General features: G+C 41.8%; 1 protein-coding gene across 10 annotated transcripts in view; it reads right to left on the minus strand.

Moving 5' to 3' along the window:
- LOC107273170 (SAM and SH3 domain-containing protein 1) overlaps positions 1-23,420 on the minus strand; it is a 181,574-nt gene that overhangs the window by 22,830 nt on the left and 135,324 nt on the right. For 9 of the 10 annotated variants that reach the window (XM_025089349.1, XM_015751094.2, XM_025089335.1 and 6 more), the window contains 4 exons: positions 20,087-20,275; positions 19,333-19,493; positions 14,961-15,007; positions 3,230-3,369 (listed from right to left, as the gene is read on the minus strand). In XM_025089349.1, the coding sequence (XP_024945117.1) occupies positions 3,230-3,369; positions 14,961-15,007; positions 19,333-19,493; positions 20,087-20,275 (537 nt within the window). The remainder of the gene's footprint in view (positions 1-3,229; positions 3,370-14,960; positions 15,008-19,332; positions 19,494-20,086; positions 20,276-23,420) is intronic. The other variant, XM_025089369.1, reaches the window with a different exon arrangement.

Genomic DNA, 23,420 nt, shown 5'->3' on the forward strand with positions numbered 1-23,420 from the left:
GGTAGAAATGCTATAGAGACGTTGCATAGGCTGGATTATTCTAGTGTAGACTTTGGCGCGCAATTTGAACTGTTATTTGATTTAAAAGAGACTAGAAAGACGCTGTATTTCTTATCAAGAAGAAATACGATTTCACTTTAATGAGAATTATACGTACGAAAAGTTTTTACGACAGTTTTCTGCGGTTCAAGAGGGCGAAATGATTGTTGGCCGAGGGGTTTGTTTCCAAATCATATCTGCAGTCACTTTTAATTCAAATTAGGTATATCTCTATTTAAACGAGGCCGTTACTGCCTAGCAAAACGCGAGTTGCCGTAACGGCTAGGGTCACGGGGTTAACAGCTGAGTGTATTTCACGCTCCCTCCCCTAGCTTTTAACATTAGCATATAAAGCGAGCGGTCCGTCTTGTTTATGTTTAGGAATGCTCCGAGCGCGGGTGTTTACTGTTTTTCTCAAGAATAATTATGCTATTTTATTATTTACCTCTCTTTTCTTTTTTTTCAAGATACCTTCCTGTTTCGCAAGATCCAACCCAACCTCGCATAGAGATACCTACGACGCAAGGTGAGTACAGTCCGTCGCGACGCTCACAGGACATCCGCAGGAGAGAGAAAGGGTATACCCGCCGCAGGCTATTCCAGCTTGCCTAAGTCCTTCGACGTCTCCGTCGCGACGTTCTCAAAGCCACCCCATTAAGAGGACCGTAGCAAATTTCCCGGCATTACGGAACCCAAAGACTTTCACTAACGGAAGTCTCTTCGGTCAACCGCGTGAACCGACGCCGTAAAACGGATGGTGCATTTGCATCCCTCCAGGACGAGCCACCGTTTACGGTACGCGAGAGCAGTAAGACGATATACGGCAGAATAAAATGAAGCTGCTCCAACAGGGTACCTCGAATGTCCAGAGGGTTATAGTGAAATGCGTCATGATCATCATAGCGAAATTTAGCTACGAACAACAATGTCGATTTTGCATTTCAATATTGACGTATTGCAGCCACATGAAAGGAAGACGAATGACATTGCGGTCCTGTCGAGTCGCCACTGCCGCATCGTCACTGACAGTTACAATATTCCAGGTAACCGGATCCTCAGAGAATTCGCAGACACTGCTGACCTCCATTACAGCCCGCAGGCGAAATGAAAAGCTGCGGTATCATCGTGTGCGCTTTGGTATAACATATATGTACGTGCATAGTATAGCAACATCGGACTTGAGCTGCACCGCGTCAGGACACGAGTGGCGATAGCCTAGGCACGAGAGCAGAGAGATGATCAAAGCCCGTCTGCACGTCAAATGGACCCTCTAGAGGTGGGCAGCTTCTCTATTCAGTGAAGTAGCTGACCGACTCGGATGATCTCTTGCCCCTGCGAAAACCACAGTCTCTCGCTACCCCGCCGCATAACTCATTCCCTTCGGCATAATTCAATTTACACATAGCGACATACGACAGGACGTCGTATCTATACCGGGTCCAGCCGCCATAGACGCAGCAGCAGCAGCTTTCACCCAAAGTCCCTAGAACATTAAATATTTCCTTTTTCTCGCTTCTTTTTCCTCTATTTTTTGCAACCAGTAGACCGCGAGCACTTTACCTGGCGCGAGAGGAAATCGTCGAGTCGAGTGTCTACGCGAGGATACTGCTTGAGGGTTGAACGAAAAAAAATCTGTTGCAACCACTCGAGCCTCCTGCGCCTGCCTCCGAACCCCCTCTGTGACACTTGCCGTCTCCCTTTTTTTTACGTCAAAGCGCGATCTCGTCGCTTCGAATGAGCATAAAAAAAAGGATAACGAGGAGCGCGATGGCTTTGGGCAAATATGATAATTGCGTCCGGTCGATGTGGGTAAATTGAGATCGATTGCGTCGGACTCTAACGAGTCCATTGTCCAGTCCCATTCTGATCTACGATCGTGTCGATATCTAAATCGGATCAATGATCCAGCTTGGTTTGGGCCGTTCCTTCCCTAAATCATTGAAGCTTGTTATCGATTCTCTCTAGCGATCTTTTATACGTACACGCTTCTATCGGGGTACTGATATTTCGAGTTCGGCAAGGATAGACTTTCTAAAGGGACCGCGGAGCCGATAATGACGAAGTCCTCGGGACGCGTCATTGGTTTTCTTGAATACTTGTTAATTACGAATTGCTCTCCAGGCGGTTGGTTCTGGGGGGAACAAACGACGCTCCGCGAAACCCTCTGGGCGTGAACCGTGGTCTCCCGAGACGTGTAACCAAGTCAATAAACAATATCTCTCCAGTACCATCCCTTTTAAGTTACCCTAAACCCAAATTTGCCATTTAGAGTTCCATTAAGATTCTACCGTCATCCGGTTACTGTTGAACATACTATAGGTACTTGGATATAGGTAAGCCGATTCGCTGGTTTATGTATAATCTTTATATGTACATATATAGATATATATACAGATTCGTGGAAAGTATATCGTTCATCGACGTGAGCTTTTTGAATGGGACGAGTTTCTCTCTTGCATGGTATTCAAGATAACCAGAATGGGAGAGTCGAATGCCGTGCAAGGGCAGCCAACTTGCTAGACTGGTATTATAATTAGACGCACCAGGAGAATGGAGCACCGAGTACTTTTATACGTAATAAATATAGCAAAGAATCGCGACTAGCCCATCTCCTTTGTATTACCAACAACAATGATTCGCAAGCGATTCGTTAGGCTGATAATAGAATAATCTATTCACAGAGACAACGAGGATATAAATTAAATGAATAAAAAAAATAATAATGACAAGCTCGAATTTACTAGTCGCGATTTAAAACGTCCAAGTGGATAGTACCAACCGGCCCCTTCGTCACTGCGTTTCTTTTCACCCTTGTCAGCCGGTCGATAAAATCCACCACGACCTACAGCAAAGAGAATTTCTATATTGTTGCTGGGTTTTGAATGGGCTACGGTAGTTTTGGCTGGCTCGTGGTTTATTTAATATTTAGTCGCGACCAACGAAAAACTTCGCGCTACGCAATTACGCTGAATAGATTTACGAGCGATTTTTTTTAACGTCACGGAAATATGAATCGCGACGACCGACACGAATTTTCACGGGGAAGCGAGCGCGTACCCGTGCATTCGTCCGCACCTTGGATCGATGGTGATTCTTCGTTTTTTCTTTTTTTTTTTTAAATTTTTTATACAAATAAAATTTATTCTACTCCGATGCTATATCGTACAATTCGAAAACTTTATATACTTACTCTCTGAGGTACACCCATTCTGGCACGACCGTGCCTCGGCGAGCCCTGCGTTTGACCCTGTTTTTCTTTCCTGTGTGTCTTTAGCCCTCGGAGCAACTTCGAGAAAGTTGTTTTCTTTTTGCTCGTATTCTGGCCTTGCTCTGGAACAAAAACGTTCGAGGGTGACTTAAATTGCTTAAAAAAAGATAGCCATTTTCAGAAGAACGAATTTTCACCATCAGTACAAATTCTTTGAACGCGTTCGGCTAATAACTTTCATACGTTTCTCTTTTCTTCGTTCGAGTCTTTTCACTTCTTGTTCCGTCCCTGCGTCTACCCGGGAGACAAAAGCTCACGTTGAGTGCGTCCCGCCAAAACGTTACGAGGAGTGGGAGCTTAAAGCTGAGGCCAGAAGGATATTTGAAATTGACACTTAGTGCGATATCAAATAAAGAGTGACGTCACTACTGCTTCTTTATCAGGATATAAGGATTCTCAAAGTCGCGTTTATATCGTCGCGAGCAAGTTCGCCTTGATGCATGATAAATTTATAATTCTAATGGTATGCAAAGGGAGTGCCCGTAGACGAGTACGCGCAGTGTTGGTCTGAGTAAAAATGAATACGAGGAACGAGCGAAGAGAAAATAGAGTAAAAGTATAACGGGAAATAGAAAGGGAGAATATGAGAAGGAGAGACAGATGCTGCGAGCGTGAAAATATATGAATGAAAGTTGGCAAGAGTGAGGGAGAGAGGAAAGGAAAGCGAAAATCATAGAAGTGTCTGACTATTTGATTCGTTGATGGAATCGGGAATTCAAGTTGCTCAAGGATGACTCTTCTCCTTAACGTCTGAATTCCATTAAAATATTGCTTTCGCTAAATAGCCGCCGGCTTATTGTTCAATTTCTCTTAGAAAATCAACGGCTGCTGCTTTTTTGTAAAATTCACTCAACCCCGATAACAGAAATAATCCGTTCGTCACTATTAACCCCAAAGCATAGACGCTTCGAACCTTTACTTTATACAATGACAAGATGGGTAGTTAAAAAATGAATTCATTATTATCATGTATATGGATCATCCAATTTCGCTAATAACCCAACGAGTTTCATACTCGATATCAATGATTCTACTCGGCAATGAATAACGCGCCAGGCGTTCATTAACCCAGCCTATTCAATACACAATGGCCTATCAATGTCAATATCTATATTTAATTAACGACGAGGCAGATTCGAGCTAATCTGATTCCATGACAAAGATCATATTCGAGGATTGGGCATAGCGCGCATTGTGAATGATCCCTGATAGGCTTATACGTTAAAGCCGGGAAAGGTCTTTTCCCCTTTAGGTAAGTAGATGCGGGGTCAGTTAATCGTAAACATTGTACGGGTCTGTCTAAGGGCAGGCGCGAGTCTGCAATTACGCTAAAGCGTCTGGGTATACAGAAAATTTAATGGAAAAAAAAAATGAATAAAAACCGAATATTTCGATGGTCATTTTTAGATGAAATTTTTTTGGTAATTCGCTATAGTTAATAAAAAAACTTAATCATGCGTTGTTACCACGCCTGGAAGAATGTAACCGTTGCGTAATGCATGGAGATGACCAGTAGGATATTAGCAACGATAATAATCCATACTTTGATATGTTAATTAAGGGTCGCGAATAAAGCATTAATTAATAACTAACCATAATGGTTCTGAACGATGAAATGCCTCGTTAGAACAATGTTATATCCTAATTATTATACATATTATGCATGCAGTCACGTACAAAATTACACCAATGTGCATACCAGACAAGAGATTACATTGACGTGTTATTAAAGCGTGTTATATGGCGGGAAAATTCAAAAGGTAAGTTTAATATATAATGAGCATAATATTACATAAATACTCAGGGCCGTGTAGGCTTCGTGTATCTCGATATTACCTAACAGAATGTCGCTGGTGCTTCTGTATCGCTGAATTCGGCCGACTGCAATTTCCATGTTTCTCAAGTAACGAGAGAGAAAGAGAGAGAAGAAAATAGAAGAAAAAGAAGAAAAGAGACTACTACGAAGGATAAATGCGAGTGAAAGACACATCAAATTTTCAGCGTTTACACGAGAACTTCTTTCGTCGACGTGAACGAATGGCGCCCAGCTGAACGGTCGCACTCATCACCGAGAATTTTTTTTCGTCGGTTCCCTATAAACGAATCGTAGCAGCGGGTCATCTTTCATGAAAATAAAGAAAATTGTACGTGAGGTATCCTAAAGGCAAACACACAGCGATAAAATCGCGATCGTTTGAGAATCGCCATTATTTTCATTGGCTCGTTTCTTTGTACTTTACTTGCAGACTAAGTATATACATATATAAACTGGTGTATCAATGGCAGTAACATCTTCTCCAGAGACACAAGTATAACGATATGATAAAAGAATACAGAAGGATTCTCGGGATGGTGGAATGTCGGCCTGTAATATTGGAAATATATCGTCGGCTGTAACCGCAAGTCATGTTCAATCGAATGAATCGTATGGAATAAAAATAAACCTGCCTATATACGCATGGTCCAATACTGGAATGGCCGTACGGATATAGGGAGAAATTGAGAATCTGAGAAAGGAATAGAAGAAAGAAAGGAACGTAAGGAATGAGGAAAAATGAAGTGAAGGGTGGAAATATACATTATATATATATGTATATATATAGGTATGACGGGGATTGAACAAACGCTCCAACAGCACATGTATCAAAACTCAAGTCTGCGTGAAAGATGAAGTTTCTGCCGGCTCAGCATTCAGCCAAGATAAAGCTGGCCAACTGGCTGCCATGTTATCCAGACCTTATCGATAGTCCACGTGGTTACACGCGTGCACTAGCCATAACTGGGATGCACCGAATTATCACTAATTTCTCTTCATCCCCCTACGTCATTCTAAACATCGGTATTTCGAGTGGGGCAGCTGACAGGCCATGTGGAAAATTGAGCCGCGACGCTCTGACGTTCTAGGGAATTTTTTTTTCTGTCGTTCATTTGACAGTAGAGCTACCAACGAAATAACGCAGTACCTATGGGTGCTAGCTGAAAACCTAGGGACATAGTAAAAAGTAAGGGATGCAGGAGAATAACATGGGTCGAGACAAATATGGCGTCGGACTTTATTACCGTTACGGCTGGGTGCCTCTGTAACGTGTTTACCGTCTTTCAACCCCTTCTATACTTCCATCCCTTACACGGTATTAGGTGGTACCAGCGCTATAACGCGAAATACGAAAAATTCGCCCTCGTGAAGAATGTCGCATTCTGCATTGCTAAATGGACTTTTCCAAATTTTAGTGAATCCCCGTTACATAAATCTACCTTTATTTTTTTATTCCATTTTTTCCCCTGCCTTCCGTGCCTAGTAGGATACCACCATGCTTTATTATGGGGTTGGCGAAAGCCTTTTCATCCCTTTGCCATAGTCATGAGCCGAGAGGATGTATTTAACCGAGAAAAGGGAGGTCATAGGGCATCTCGCGTGACAGGAGTTACTTTTTTTTCTCCTCTTAAAAGGAAACCATAAATTACCTCGTTGAGGATTCATGAGAACAATGATATATGTCTTTAAGCGTATTAGCGTAATGACGATGATTCTTTCACGAGTCGACAGTCCCTGTAGACAATTGAGTGGAGTTCGAAGTACTGCTACTTGAGGACCTGTGGTTAAATTCTGTTTTATTTTGTTTTTCAACATAGCTACGAGCTGAAAGTTTGCCGTTTCGCCAATTCTTTGAAAGTAATGACGAAGGAAAAGTTTGCATAGGTAAAAAGTGCAACGATCGTCCACGAGACGGCGATAAGTTCGATTTCGTCGAGCGTATGGACTAGGTCAAGCGTCTTACGTATTCCTGCGAAGTCAGGTTTACACGGCCGAGTTATGGATATAAAAATCCGTAAGTTCCTACGAGTGCTGCCAATACGAAGGCGGATAGGTGCGGGACGTGCATAAGATACCAAGTGGATAGGCGGAGTAGATACTTACCTACACGGCCGATAGTAACGCGCAACCATCTGCAGTGCACGGGATAGAGCTTCACTGGGGATGTGGGAAAATTTGCTTTGCAAATATAAAAATTCGCAGACAAATCGACGCGATAGTCGTCGCGACGTGGGACGCCTCCTTGTTCCCCTGCGAAAGTCTGCACGGCACGTTGAAATTGGGAAAATTCCGGAAAAACAGAATTGTCCTACAGGGACGATAGAGGCGTACGGGCTCTGTGAGTTTGGTGCGAGAGCAAGCGAGACAGAGCACGTGAAAGAGCACGAGGAAGCAATGGCAGTTAGATAGAGACGAATAGAGCGAGGAGAGTTTCTAACAGGATGCTCCGACATGCTGCGAATAGACACGTATCTCTATGGTTATGGGAACGAATGAAATTTACGTATTTGCATAGACACAACCTTAAGAAATGCTATATCGTTTGCGAATAATACGATACCAAGATGCGCGCAGCCTGTTATTATGAAAATCTTAAGCGGCCGAAGCGGGCTATAAGCATGAATAAATAAGCGATATTAAAATCCACTTTATTCTCCTTGGCTCCTTCCGGCGAACAAAAATACCGAGACTGAGCGAGTGTAATGGCATTCTTCTTTCAACAATTTACTTCATTTCAGTACGTGCCTCCGTGCCTTTTTCCAATTTTTTTCTTTCCGCTCACCTTTATGCTCTGTGTCTTACTCATTACGTGACGCGGGGCAGGTTCAAAGGTGCTCCTATAGGAATTTAATGGGAATCGCCTTTAGAATTTCAGTTCAGTGTACAGGGCCTAACGTTGTTTACGTGAAGATTGACGAAGAGCACGGCGAAGATAAATACGATAAGGAAAAATAACAATATGAGATATAGATATAAGAAATGAAAATGGAAAAAGTCAATTTTATTACATAAAACAATTTTCACCTCTCCATCACCTTATCTACTTGAAATTCCACTTGATATATTTGTAGAATCCAAATGAATCTTTGCCTCGTCAATAACAAATAGTTTAATTGTTACTCTACCCCAGCCTACCAGACCCCGTCTAACCCTTAATCAAGCACGCTCTTCTTCCTGATGGTTTACGGTTACCAAAGCCTTCATAGAAGGCGTCACTACCTACATTATCCAAGAAGCTGGTACCCTACAAGCTGAAACGCGAGGGTGTGAAGTCTGGAGCAGCCCCAAAGTATGCACGGGTGCTGAGGATAGTCTTGTGTGTCGCACGGTCGGACTCACTTCAGGTGGTAGACTCGAGTCGAGTCGAGAGGTGGTAGAGCGTCATCATTGTCTATACTTCCCTATTTGTCACGCCTTTCCTTTACGGGTGCACGCATGTTACCATGGCGACACCACGAGGTAACCCTTGCAACTTCGAACCAACGAGGGATACGTCTCACGGCTTGCACCACCAGCCCTCGTGTAAAACACACGGACCGAAGGGTCTCGCCACCAATTTAGATATATAACGTCACGTATACCAACTCCCATACCAAAAGTATACAGTGTAATTCGAGACAAGCGTATCACCCGACGTTAGCATGTCCATTTCATTTTTATAATAATACAAAAAAATGTTATATATTCATACTAAAAAAAAATTAATACGTACAATGGACAGCTGACTGATGCTAAAATTCATTTGATACCAGTACATTCGCCAAATGGAAAATATATGTTGAGTGACAACGAAGCACATAGGTACTGTTTCCCACGTTTGTACGACCATATACGCTTCGTCTATTGACTATTGCCCGACAATTTTCATGAAACGCGTCAGCAGGGGGATAACGGCGTGAAACGGCGATTGTCGCGGCGCCATTCCGTGTATGCAAAACAGTCGCAATTAAACGTTCGTCATTTGCATAAAGGTATTGTATAATGGCAGGATGTATCCAGGTAGGCAAGGTGAGAGAATGCGAAACGGGAGAGAAATGGCTGTGATGAGGTCGTGATAATTCGATTGTATTCTGATGCTTCGGTCGTAGGGTGTAACGTTAACGCGCACGGCGCAGGCATAGAAATTCAAGTCAATGTTCTAAAAAAGTACTTAACTGCCTTTTACGTTTTGCGATTATGATTGACGAGTGACATATATATATATATCTTCTTGTTTATTCTTCAAGTGTATTTCTTTTTCTTCTTCCACCCTTCTCTTCGTGGTATCGGACTCTACTACTGTTCTTGTCGAGTCACGCTTATCGATATTGACATGGCTCGCTGCACTCATGGTAGCTACTAGGTACACAGTCAGGATATTTTCTATAGTGGCGAAATCTTCTCATGGTGCAATCGTACAGAATACATTGAGTGACAGCGGGACGTTTAACTGCTAACGAGCTTGCGAACTTGGCGAACCAACATAAATAAGGCATACGGTATGCATTTTTGTCAAGGGCACGGAAAGAGTGCAGTGAACTAAACAATTCTGTACAATATATCTATATACTATGCGTAGGTAAGACGAAAGGATGCGAAACGAGATTTCTCCATATATCATATGGGAAAGTTGGGTGTTTATTTTGTTGGTATTGCTGACGCAACACTTTTACCCCGAATGCCTTAAATGAGCAAGGGGTTGAATTTTCACGGGTATCATACCACATATTTCATGCCGTTAGAGATTCAATGCAAATTCTTATTGGTTGTTCAGAGAAATTGGCAAGTTTGGACAATACTTGATATCGAATTGATTTACGGATAGTTGGAACGTCGTTCAAAAGTATTTACTTAAATCACTTTACAATGTATGGGCTATTGTGGAAAAAAAAGAATGGCAAATCGAAACTAACTCTAACAAACATTCCTCAAGATCGTTCAAGCCGCTTAAAGTACGGTTCAGTTTCGTCATAGAACAACTTTCAATAACTTTGTACAGCCACAAAGTGAACATAAAGAACTGGCAGTCAAAAGTTCAAAGACTTTCAGACTCCGGTGCAATTCATTCTGTAGTTATCGCCTGAGAAATTTCCTGGAAATATCAGGTCCCCATATACGGGCAGCGTACAAGATAGTTTCTGCTAAGTACCGAGTGTTCCAATAAAGTGCACGGTGCAAGAGTTTTTAATTAAAACACACCAGACAATCTGTATTTCATATCTGATTGTGAGTATACACCCTTTATATTAAGTACACGTGGTAGGTACTATACGCAGGAGAATGACCGTATTTACATTCTGGTACCAACTGTAAAACATACACGAGTAGGGGGTCGAAATATGACGTTGGCAAATTCATACAAAATGCATACAGGTGGAGAATACGTGTACCTGCTAGTGGTACCAACTGCACGACTTTCGATCTCTACCAAATCCCTTCGGCAAGTTTCCTGCCGATCTTTCGCGTATTAACGGTGTGGCTGAGGGCTGTTATAAAGAGCGTTCATATCTTCGCGAAGTGAGGTCGCACGGAGATTTACGAGGGACATTAAAACTCTGCGGATTTGATATTGAGACGTTTTAACAGCCAATCCAGCTGCAGCTCGCGCTGTAATATATCTATATGTCTATACGTATATCACGAAGCATAACGCGAGTAACGTTTCGGTGGTGGCAGGGAAATCTCGAGCAGGGAAAATCAGGAACGTTAATTTCATCTAACGACCGTCGCGCCCACGCGTAATGCATCGTTGAGTAAGTTTGAATCGATGGGAAATCAACGGGGATGAGTACAAAATTATTTAACGGGCGTTTTAAATGTCGTTAAAAATTGTCATTATGTCTCGCATCCGAGCGATAATCATTATACGCTTGATACGATTGTTCAATTACAGGGATGATTATTACGTGTGGTAGTAATGTTTATTTGAATTCCCTCTGAAGCGAGGACGCATCCAGAAATTCATTGCCAGTAAATTGAACATCGGGTGGGAGTTACGTAATTTCCGTTTTACTGGATATACACGGTGCAATCGTTTGTGGGGATTTTTTTTTATGTGGTTTGTTTACCTATGTTCTTATTAGTTTCTTTTTTAATATCGTTTATCGTAAGTATATTGATACGTCAGCAAATGTATAGGGTGTCCCAAAATTACCTGACCAACGGGATATGGCGGTGTTCGGGAGGCACCACTGATCACGAAAATGACCTTCCTTTTGTCCGGAAGGTAATAGTTTTTAAATGGGAGCAGGTCAAAGTTGACCAATCAAAGGGAGGCGTCAAAAGAAACGTAGGCACCTACGAACTCTGAGTTTTCTTATCTCGCTTTTGTTTCTCAGTGGCTTCGGGCAGGATGACGTCAGCCGGAGACATGCCTATTGGAAACAAGAAACAAGAAACAAGCCACCGAGAAACAAAAGCGAGATAAGAAAACTCAGAGTTCGTAGGTGCCTACGTTTTTCGTGACGCCTCGCTCTGATTGGTCAACTTTGACCTGCTCCCATTTAAAAACTATTACCTTCCGGACAAAAGGAAGGTCATTTTCGTGATCAGTGGTGCCTCCCGAACACCGCCATATCCCGTTGGTCAGGTAATTTTGGGACACCCTATACATTTGCTGACGTATCAATATACTTACGATAAACGATATTAAAAAAGAAACTAATAAGAACATAGGTAAACAAACCACATAAAAAAAAATCCCCACAAACGATTGCACCGTGTATATCCAGTAAAACGGAAATTACGTAACTCCCACCCGATGTTCAATTTACTGGCAATGAATTTCTGGATGCGTCCTCGTGAAGGTCATTTTCGTGATCAGTGGTGTCTCCCGAACACCGCCATACCCCGTTGGTCAGGTAATCTTGGGACACCCTGTATAGGTATCGATCGATATTTTCTTCTTAAACCGACTAGCGGAACCTTGCATCATTGACAATGAAATTGATATTGACGCGAGTCTAGGCGAATTTCCACGAAGCAAGCACGTGGCTCTGCATTTCCATGGCCGCGACAAGACAAAATGCAGACCAACGACTAGATCATGAACTGACACAGATTGCTAATGGTAAACTTCGTCATTGAAGCGACCACGGCGAAACGAGGTATTGTACTTTGTTAATTAAGTTCCTCTTGATTAACTCTTCATTTCATAATGCTTCAACAATCTCTTTCAAAGTGAGATATGAAATTACCGTTAAAGAGTCGCCGTTCTATTATGAAAGAATTTCCATTCTTTCTTCTCTATAATCGGCAAGTGAATGTAATTTCTCGACAGTTCGAAAAGAAAGTTTCTAGGAAACCACACGTGTGGCTCTGCATAAAAATTTTGTAACAAAATATCCCCGTGTATTATTTTGCACTGAAATACATTACGATTTTATTATTTTACCATGTAATTAGGTGATTTTATATGAAATCACGTGTCACCTGTTAAACCTGTTACTCTTTCAAAATTGTGGAAAAAAAACAAATTCAATTCGCGAATGGACTGTACGTCTGAAATGAACGTTAGGGGAAGCGAATAATTTTCGTGAAATATTATCTCTCACGTATCATCATATTATTATAGCAGTTACTGCCGTTACGGTACAGGAATAAATTCAGACAACAATCTCGCAATCTCGATTAAATCCAATAGCGTATATACACACTCGTAAAACGAAAGAGTACTCGCCAAAGTTTAACGTATCAAGATAGAAGCCAGCCTGCTGTATCTGCACTTGACTAAGAAGCGTAGTAAAAGTGCAAAGAAAATTAGTAAGCGCGTGTTCGTTTCAAAAGCGCGGGTGATGATGCTCTGAAATAATTTATAAACTCAATAATGATTAGCAGCGACAAAATCAACGAGGTACAATTAATCTGATTCTCAATAAATAATACATTCAGCCCATGGCGTAGGTGGATGTTTAAACAGCGAGAGTGGCATATGCTAAATTTCACATGATGGGAGCACGAAGTGGATACATATATATATGCAGAGTGCACAAACACAATTGGCATAGGGACTGACACGGTACGGATTCGCGTAAGCACTGTGGGGAAGGAAGAAGGATAAGCACATACCCTTCCTAGTCGGGGTCTAGGCCGGAGTCTAGACAAGCAGCCCTGCTCTCCCACAGTCGCGTTCGGTAAGCAACCAGACAAGCTGAACGAGTGAGATTCAGTAGGTGGGCAGGTCGGGCGAGGATACGGACGGCGAGGGTATGTATAGAGGTGGTATAGGGATATCTCATGCCATGTAACAAGTACTAAGTGCAGCTACAGTAGCATCAACGCCTCTTACACAGAATTACTGTTAAATGTATGGGCGTCTCGCGTACCTTAAACTGATTAACCGAGGCGATCCGGCAGACGTTACAGGACGGGAAATGTCTGGGTCTATACTGGTCCTTCCCATTGAAAAGAGAGTGCGAACTGTGGGGCGTAGGGGAAATCAATCGTTGGTGGAGCAAACGAATGAGAGCTAGTGGGAACTTTTCAATTTTGAGATTTATCGAGCGAATCTCACCGAGGGTAAGAAGGTCGGGTTAGGCTCGGTTTAGAAGGACTTTCAAATGGGATGGTACCTACTGGTTGGGACGAATCGATGAAGAAATCACTTTGACTGGGAGAAGAAGACTTCGACGGTTTTATTACGAATTACCATCCCATCCCTTCCTTCTGGGCTCCTTTCACCCTACTTGGGTACCGTCCTATCCTGTTGGGCTTGCAGGATCTCGTGGAAGGGTGGGCTCTGGAAGTGGAGGTATGGGTGTAAAGTTCTTTTCGTTTGGTTGGAAGGAAGTTTTGAGATTTCAGGAGGGGAGAGGGAGAGAGGAGAGTTTGCTCGGTGGTATTACGTTTTCACGTCGTGAGATGGATTCGGGAGATGCGAATGCTCCTCTATAGGGAAAATGGATCACTGCCAAGATACATGAAGAAGTGGAAGGTCGTGGCGGAGGTAAAAGGAGGTGGACTATTCGGATGGTCATGGTAGAGGGGGAAGGGTTCGAATCTCAATTATGTATTCGTAGTTATGGAGAAGTGGAAAACGTGAAGGCGGCAGAGTCAATAGAAATGAAATATCAAGACTGACCTTACCGCCCTGAATACCCCAGCATACTTCCAATATGGGATCTAAAGTGTTTTTCGATATCTTGAAAAATTCCGGCCGACCTCACTCTCCCTGTATGGGCTTTTTTCATCTTGATTTTATTTTTCCCTTTAAGGAAATACCGACTAGATTCCCTTCTTATTTCTTTTTCTACCAGTCTCTATCCGGTCCACCCAGCTTCCGTATAATCTTTATATATGTATATATACTTTTTCTCTCGTTTCCTCTTGCAACTCTGCATTATAATGAATTCTCCATGGCGGAATTAGGTCGGTTCACGTTGCAGGTACAAGCCGTGCTTTCCTATTATCGAGTCATTTATATTTCACGTGGGCCTATTCACAACAAGAGCTTTCTGATGGATTGCATTTTTTTATCTTACTCTAGTAAAATGTATTATGCACGAAATTCTATGATCGTTAGATACACTTTTCGTACTTTTGAAAACACGACGGATTCCATTTAATATGTAACAGCGAGCGCATAGAGTTTTCTCACGCAAAGAAAAATCTCACCAAGAAGTCTATTCTGTAAGTGTATCTAATGTGAATACGAGATACTCCCAGCATCCTTGTTATCTATAGTTTCGTATCTTCTTTCTTTTCTTCTTGGGAGAGAGAGAGGGAGAGAGAGAAAGAAAGAGAGTGGGAGTAATAAAATAAGAGGACAGCGACTTTCCAGGCTCGCGTCTGACTTCCCGGCGCTAAATTTCACCGGTGACAAATGGACCCGCGAGATCGTACAGCTTCTAAAGAACTTACCATTGGGCGGGAATTCGTAGAAGAACGCGGATCTCGGACTCAGACAACTGGAACAGAGAAAATTACGGTTAAAATATGCTAACAATTAAAGGCGCTCTTTCTTCGTTGGACTACTTGTTACGTTTTCGGTCTCGTTTCTTTTTCCGTACTTTTCGCAGTCACTTATACCGTCTTTTTTGTTAATCCCCTTTTTCTTATTTCCCTCCTACCTCGTTTTACCGCTCCGTCTTTTTGTTCAAACTGAGCCGCAAAGTTCTCGTGATATCTTGCACGACGGAAACGAACGCTTGGGAAATTCAAAGAAGTCACTTAACACGAATTATCACGTAACAGGAGTTTATTTAGTAACAAAATTGCAACGTTTAATTATAATTACATTAAACGAACATTTAACAGTAGCCGTTACCTATATCAGAATGCGGGGTATGTCAATTGCATATTTCATTGTTCATAAAAAAATGTAACGTCGAAAATTTTCATCGATCAATAAAATTATGTATTTAATAGAAATTATAACAATTTTTTTCCCTACTGTAACAGCGAAAACCGCCCCTCGATACGATCGCTTATTGCGTACGTGGATTTTTAATTCCCTCAAATTGAAACGGGCTTTGCGGGTATCATGGGCAAAACAAGAGATCAAAGTGGTTTATCGGACGCGACAGTGTTTAATTGAGCAACAATTACGAGCCGGGGACGCGCATTTGTATGCAGGTGTCCTGCTCGCACGTAACGCAACGATGTGCTCTACGGGCCATGTGCTCGCGCGTGCATACAGCCTGAAGTATGCATGAGCTGTCGCGCCAACGACACCTCGCCCGCGTACATAATTATCAAAAGATATTAGCCAAACGTAATTATCCAACCTGGAGACTTTGCGATTAATAGCTTCGGAAATAGGAGATAACACTGTATACTAGCGAGTGAATTAGTAGTTTTTTATTCCATATATCAAAATTATCCATACGAAATTTTGAAAAAATTTATTCCAAATTTATATATACAGAAGTACAGACAATCCTATACTACAGCCAAACATAGAAAATGCATAACCAAAATCTAGCACAGGTAAAGCTTATATCTATTGGTATGGCATACTGGAAGGTGTACAAATGACGTAAGACACGTCCCCTAGTATTATATTAGTATTGTCAGTCAAGTGACATATGCGGCAGACAAGGAAACTGACCTACGCCAAGGAACACTTTAGAGTGTTATATAGGAGCGTCAATGATGTCCTAGGGCAAGGACTACACCGATCAGCCTTCTCGCCCCTTCTCGCCCAACTTTGGGGAATCCGTTGCTGCCATTGTACAAATTGTAATTAAAAAATTACTCGCAGGAGGGCAGCACTTGTCGTTTAGTACTTCAGTGGCAGGAGGCACTGCTGATACGCAGAAAAATGTATTGCTGTGTTGGGACTCATTCATCGCTTCTTCATCTTCTTTTCATCTTTTTTCTCAGGTATCTTCACTCGATCATCTACTTTTCTCTCTCTGTCTCTTGCTCCAACGCGATCTCGCCTTCTCTCTCTCTCGCGCTCTATCTCTTTCTTTGTGTTACATATTTTCCCAATTTTTTCCGCTGGGCTATACCTTCTTCGTGATATCACTCTGGCATCACTGTCAACTCTGTAGTAAATATACCGAGACGGTTAGACCGGTGGGGAGTCATAGGCTGGCCTCGACATCCCTTACTGTGCTCTCTAGGGAAGCGATCACGTCAATCTGATATACCCTTGACAGACTATCTGTATCATTGTCTTTTTTTTGAGGATTTTCGCCTCCCACCTTCCGCCCATTTCATACCATCCCTTTCTATACTCTTTACTCATTTCCATCATTTCCGAAAACTCGTAACACGGTGAATCAGTCCACTTAAATGACTGCATCGCAGTCCTTTGTTATCTCACGCGAAAATCCGTGTCTCGATTTATTCATAATAATTTTTTAATTAGTCCGTATCCGAAAATACGAGTGCAAAAATATTCACCGAGTTGAAAACATCAAATCGTCCCCAACCCTCTAGTATCAAAGGATGAGGCTGGACCTGTGAACTGTACACAGGGACATCTGAGACGAAGACGAAGATCCTGGGTTAATTGAATTTTTCGTTTCTTTTTTCTTTCTACTCGGCATACATATTAATGTAAGCGACTTAACTTTATAATTTTGCTATACCAGAAACATAAAATTTATGACATCTATAAGTCTGACCTATACCTGTTTTAGATTTTGGTAATGCATTTTGGAAGCATGCCCTTAGTATTTTATAATTATCATATAAATTAATAAGACAGCCTGCACTAACGATCTGCGATAATCATTTTAATGGCCAAATCGAAAATGTAGCCTGTGCCGATAATCTTCGAAATGATCCGAAACGATCCAAAATAATCATGACCGGATCGCACAATGCAGCTCGCGTACCACAAATTAGTAACTGATAGCGTGGTTGCGCGTATCCGAATGCCGGGAAACATAATACCAACTGATACTAATAGATCCTTTGACGAAAGGGCAACAACGTAATACGCAAATCGAACTGTGATTTCCTCGAAGCTCGTTGACTGCAACAGATTATTTCAAATGATCTGAAAGGCCTTTGAGGATAACGGCAAACAGCAGTTGCTACTGATAATGCAAGCACGTTTTGTATAATGGTTTGATGGTATCCAATTGATTTGCTGTAACAATCGTTTCGCGTGCTATTATTATTATTACAGTAATAGGTATTCATGGTGTTAATGTTACTTTTAAAATGTCTCATAGATACGCAACACTGTCGATCATAGCTATTAAAATGTTTTCCTGCATCGAATTCAACGCGTTTCCAATATTTATTTGCCGTTCACATTTTTTTTTTTCTTTCCATTGCCAAATTCTGTAACGCGATGGACAATGAAAATCTTCAACCTTTACGTACATTTGACGTCATAATAGACTTGACCAATTTAACGAATAAAAAGATCCAATGCTTGTTGGGTTTTGTCGTATAAAAAAATTGTGCGTGGATGTGTAATATTTTTTTTCCATTTTTGCGTAATATATTACAGTAATAATTCGTAGAGACTGTTCTGAGTTGTATTTTCAATTGAACTAAGAATAAGATGAATTTTTACACAACGGCAATAACGATGTGATTGATTTGTGATTATCGGGAATGTGATAGTTTTGCAATTTTTTCGAAAAATTTTTCCGCGAAGATCGACGAAATAGTAAAATTCCAGTAGAATTTAGCCGTTAATTGAGACATAACGCAAAAATGTAACGATAACGTATACCGTAAGCTGTTTACGCAGAGTTAAAATTTATTCATTATTGTCGTTGCCTGCTTATTAATTAACGATAGAATAAATTTATCGGTTGGTACATTGTGACAGTGAATGGCAAGCGCGTCATTAAATCGAACGAGTTTAGCCCACTAATTAATTGCATTATAAATTATTACAATTCTCAATCAGTAGGGATTATATCGAATAAACGTTAATCGATACTCATTTTAAAGCCCATTACGATTTCGTTTCACGAGACTTCCCATCGAACATTCAACATTATTCCGATCAACTATTAAGTACGGCCCTAAAGACAATCCCCCATTTATTTATTCCCAGCTGATAACCCATAGAATCTCATTACCATGACATTATCGTTGAACCGAGAGACGTCATTAAGAATCCAGCTAATTGAAATTTGGCGCGTTCGATCAGAATATAAATACAGCGTCGCGACGCCTTGTATTCCTCAAGGAATTTAACTAAGAAGAAATTCACTCGAATGATAAAATTTCAACTGTAAATTTAAAGTTCAAACAATTGTTCAGGAGTCTAAAGAACGATTGATTATTACGCAATACATATATATTAAAAATATATTTACTTATTAGTCAAGAAATCAGTAATTTAGGATTGCAACATAATACCCATCCGCTCCAGTAAGGATAATTTGTCAGGAGAAAAACCCGAAGTGTTTACCGTAGCACAAGACTGTACGAAGGGAGCTTATTGGCTGCGTGCATTAAAACAGTTAATGTTACGCTACGATAATGCTATTTAACGACAGTTGCCTCCAAGGTACCAAGAGGCGCCTTCTGTGCGTTTGCGTTTAATGCGAACACCCGGTTAATTACCTATTAAATATCAAACAGCCGACGCAGTACGCGAATGCTATTCGAAATCGTAGCGCGAGTCATAGGCAACGAAGTATAGTAAAACAAGAGTTCGAACGTGCCTCGGGCTATAATACAGCATCCTGTCAAGACATTGTCAAGAGCTGTCGAGAAGCGTGCGCGTAAGACTGCTAGTTTATACCGACAGCTATTATGGCAACTAACGCAACACGTTCAGATAGCAAATGGTATTTAATTGTCTTACCTTTGGTAGGTCGTTTGATGTCCACCGGGAGCAGCAGCAGTTGTGTTTTGTGTCGCCAGAGCAAGTTTCTGCTGTCTCTGTTGCAGCATTTGACGACCAAAGACGCCATATCCGAACCCGTAGATCTCGTCTTCTTCTTTATCGCTGAGACAGCTCGATGGCTGTACAGAAATTTATAAGGTTCCATACTTTTCTTTTTTATTCAACCTTCTACTTCTCCGTCGCTCTCGAGTCACACGCTTGTCAACAAGTTTTCCCGTCTTTGCCGGAGCAAGTAGAGAAGAGATAAGAATTGCAAGAGTAATGGAGGGTCGGAGGGCGGCAGAGAAGGGAGTAGGTCCTTCAAAGGGAAACCATGACAGCTTCTAGCTGGTAGATAAAAACCCAAGAGGACACTCGAGGAATCTGGGATCAATCGATAATACGTTGTCGTGATTGAAAATTCGATTAACAAGCTGAAGTCGGAGTGCGGTACAATAACGGTTTTAATTTAAAATCGATAAGGTCGACACTGTTAATCCTTTTACGTCGATCGAGGTGAACAGCAATTTACCAGAGAGAAAGAGAGAAAAGGAAAAAGTGAGGAAAAAGGAATTATCCTTAAATGTCAAACTGATGTCCTTTTTTTTCTTTCTTTTTTCACCGGTCTCTGTATACAACGTCTCAGTCGTTAAGGGAGCTGATGGGCTTGTAACGCAGGGTCTTTAAGACACCGTCCACGGGATTACATGGAATACTATAAAGCGTTGCTCACCGAGTATTTTCCAGGCACGTAAATGGGCTGTGAATGACTGGTGGTGAGTTGAGTGTTGGCCATTCTGGGGGAGGCATTTGTTTCGCGGCGCCGTAGCTCCTCGAGCGGTTCCAGGACATCGCCGTAATGCGTTCTGAAGAGGTCTGCATACCTTGAAGCCAGTCCCTCCAAGTATCCCCGTTCGCCCTCCTGAAACAAGCGTCGCAACGACGCGCGAACGTCAGAACGAGTTTCAATGTCTTTTTCACGTGGCGAGACGCCTTTGTGCTTATGCCAGTCATGGTTTATGAGTTATGACTAACGATTAAATTGAAAAAAAAAAAGGATAACCCATAAAACAGTCGATACAAAAGAACACGATTCTGTAAATGGAGTGTAAGAGGCGTCTTTCGTGTATTAATTTGTCTTCAAGAGCATGCTGCATACCGAATATTTTAGTGCCGTAAGAATTTTCGCTACGCCTATGGGGCAGAGCGAATGTAAATTCTCAGGACTTGATATTCGCTTTTTGGCATCTAACGTTGTATCGTGTTGAAGCTGCTGGAGAAATGGACGGAAATCAGGGGTGGTTTAAGGGAAATGGAGAGTAAAGGGAATTGCATGTAAGTGTATAGGTACCGGAATGGGTTGAGAGAAACGAGGAATAGGAGCTACATTAATATTTCAGGATTTCACTTCCGCAGACTCGCGATTCGACACGACTGCAACTCTCGAAGGGCAACAATCCTTCCCTTTATGGCTTTGGGCTTTGTCTGCCGCGACTCGTCTCCTATTTACACTTTGAGCACCTCGTTCTAGCGTCTCTCCTGGCTCTCTCGGTGTAAAAGCAAACGATTCCGTAGCGTTAGCGGATTTAAATCCCATTTGTAAATATTCTAACGGGAGGGTGAATTACGTGCAAATTATGCGCCGTTTTATGCCGACCCTCAAGCGGCTCAAGTGCCGTGCCTGTGGATGTTAAAGCTTTCCAATAATTCATTGGCGAAGACGCGAATTAACGTTAAAACACGGCTAGGCGAGCTTGCAGCACCTATAGCTTAAGTGATGTTATATAGTATGTGGTGATATATATAGGTATACTTTGAAGCTGAATCGCGGACATTTCTCTTGGCATTGATAGTACGTAGATATAGCTGGTCAGGTATCGAATGACAGTGGATGTTGCTTTGTGAATTTATACCTTTGCTTTAAATGATTCATGTATCTCGCACTCGTCAATAGAAAGCAGCTTTCGAAATTCAACGGAGATTTGGATTATTTGCGGAAATCGATACTGACGGATCGATTTCATAATACCTCGTTGCAGTCTGTGCGGTGATATTTCTTTTGAATTTTCCATTAACGAGTAATACGGTATGTCAATGTAGCAAGGCGAACGTGGTTTAAAAAGCATTTTTTAAGGATTTTATCTTTGTTACAATTATGAATAAAGCAAAAGCAAGATTGAACGGCCGACTTTCTCTTTTAACGATTGACGCGCGCAAACGCCAAGATTTTCATTACGATAATCTGTAGCGCTTGGGGTGGACCGGAGGGTAACGGTATCGCGCGGAGATTTTAAAGAATCAAGCATGAACGATGCAAGAAAGTAACGAATGGGAATAACACGAGCCTGTCTTTTACTCCATTGCCGATAATCCAGGGCTATCAATTAGAATTCCAATCTTCCGATTTAAATGCGACAATATTCGAGTCAAAGTCCTCCCCGGTAGCCTGTCTCGTCCCTGTTCCATTGGTCTCATCTTCCTGTGCTGGATTAACGGTCAAACTGAAACTTTCGAATGGTGAGCGGCAGAACGAATGAAATTTCGAGGGACAGCCCTTAAAACTTACGGCCTCTCGTAAATTAAAGTTTAAATCCTCCAACGATAATTAAAGTGCACCTGGTGGAAATGATTTTTATCCGAGTCAATAGGCTTTTCCTTTACGATTGATTCGACTTACGTAACACGACTGCGGTTTAACGATGACATCGAACGTAGATGCTCGCTTGCGATTTGCTTGAAGATTTTCATATTAATAAGGAAGGCTCATCGAGTCGGAATGAAATCGTCAGGATTTGCGTAGAAAGTTTTGGATTAACGCTGGTAAAATTAAGGTTCACGGTACAGACCGTAAAATCTACCTCGAGCTTCAGTTAAAATTTAATCGGGAATGACAATCAGCGAATAATTAAAATGAAAAGTTTCTTCCTCTTACTTAATGTCGTCGCACCGTGACGATGGTTATGGCCGACGGGGTGCTGGCGTGGACATTTGTTTACGTGAATTCATTTGACGGGCGGGGGGGGGGCGGAGGGGGGAAGGCACTTGCCGGATTTTCTCGAGAAGCTCCTTTTGCTCGTTCGCTCCGGTTGGTACTTGCTTTAGTAACTTTGTCGAATACTTCCATAACGCTTCTGCCGCGGAAGCTCGGAGTCAACCAGCCAACTGGTTAGAATCAGCCAACCAGCTTGCACCAGAGAACCAGTGAGATTGCAGCGCCCAGGAAGCATTTCTTCTAGCCTCAGTCGAATACAGGAGGTTACTGGGACTTGGATAGGAATTTTTTGAATTTATTCCCGTCGGAAACTTAACCGGTTAACAGACCAGATCTCACTCAAAGTATAAAAATGAGGGTTGTAGATAGTGGGGGTTCAAGGTGGGGTTCATTCAGTTGTTTCACGTGTCCATTGAACCAGGCTGTTGGTGTAAGTTCTTACAGGGTTATTCTGACAAACGCATCGATCAAATTCGATTCTGTCGTAGAATCAAAATTGACAGGCTCAACTTCATTGGTGCGTTTGGTTCGAATGATCCTGTATAATATAGATATACATAGATACGGATATACCGGATATACATAGTGGATTAAGGATTGGGTGATAGACACGGTTATGAAAGTAAAACCGTATATACAGATACCTGATACAATCTGATATACATATGAAGCTTATCGCAGATAATTTCACTCCGGGGAAGCGCGCAGCACCCTTATTGACTTTCTGGGAATCGTTTTAAAGAGGGAGAATAAAAGGAGAAAGAGGGAAATTGAAAAGTCAAGACGCACCCCTTCGAGGAGTTTAGCCTTAATTAACTTCGATTCACCTTGCGACCTTCGATCTTCCCGGTCGTAACCTTCTCCGCGAAATATATCTTCTAGATTTCTGTTTCATCGTTAACCTCGTCATTTTAATAAGCGCCCGAGTCCGTTGCGTGTAAATGTCATATACAAAAAGTCTCTTCCAAAAGGTACCTCATTACCGGGATTTGAGAAAAGGAACAAAACTGAATAAAAAAAAAAAACATTGAAAGCAAGGATCGATCCCACCCTGGAGTTGTTGCAAAACATCAGA

This window comes from Cephus cinctus, unplaced genomic scaffold (genome assembly GCF_000341935.2).
Source record: "Cephus cinctus unplaced genomic scaffold, Ccin1 Ccin1_scaffold0087, whole genome shotgun sequence".
NCBI lineage: Eukaryota > Metazoa > Arthropoda > Insecta > Hymenoptera > Cephidae > Cephus > Cephus cinctus.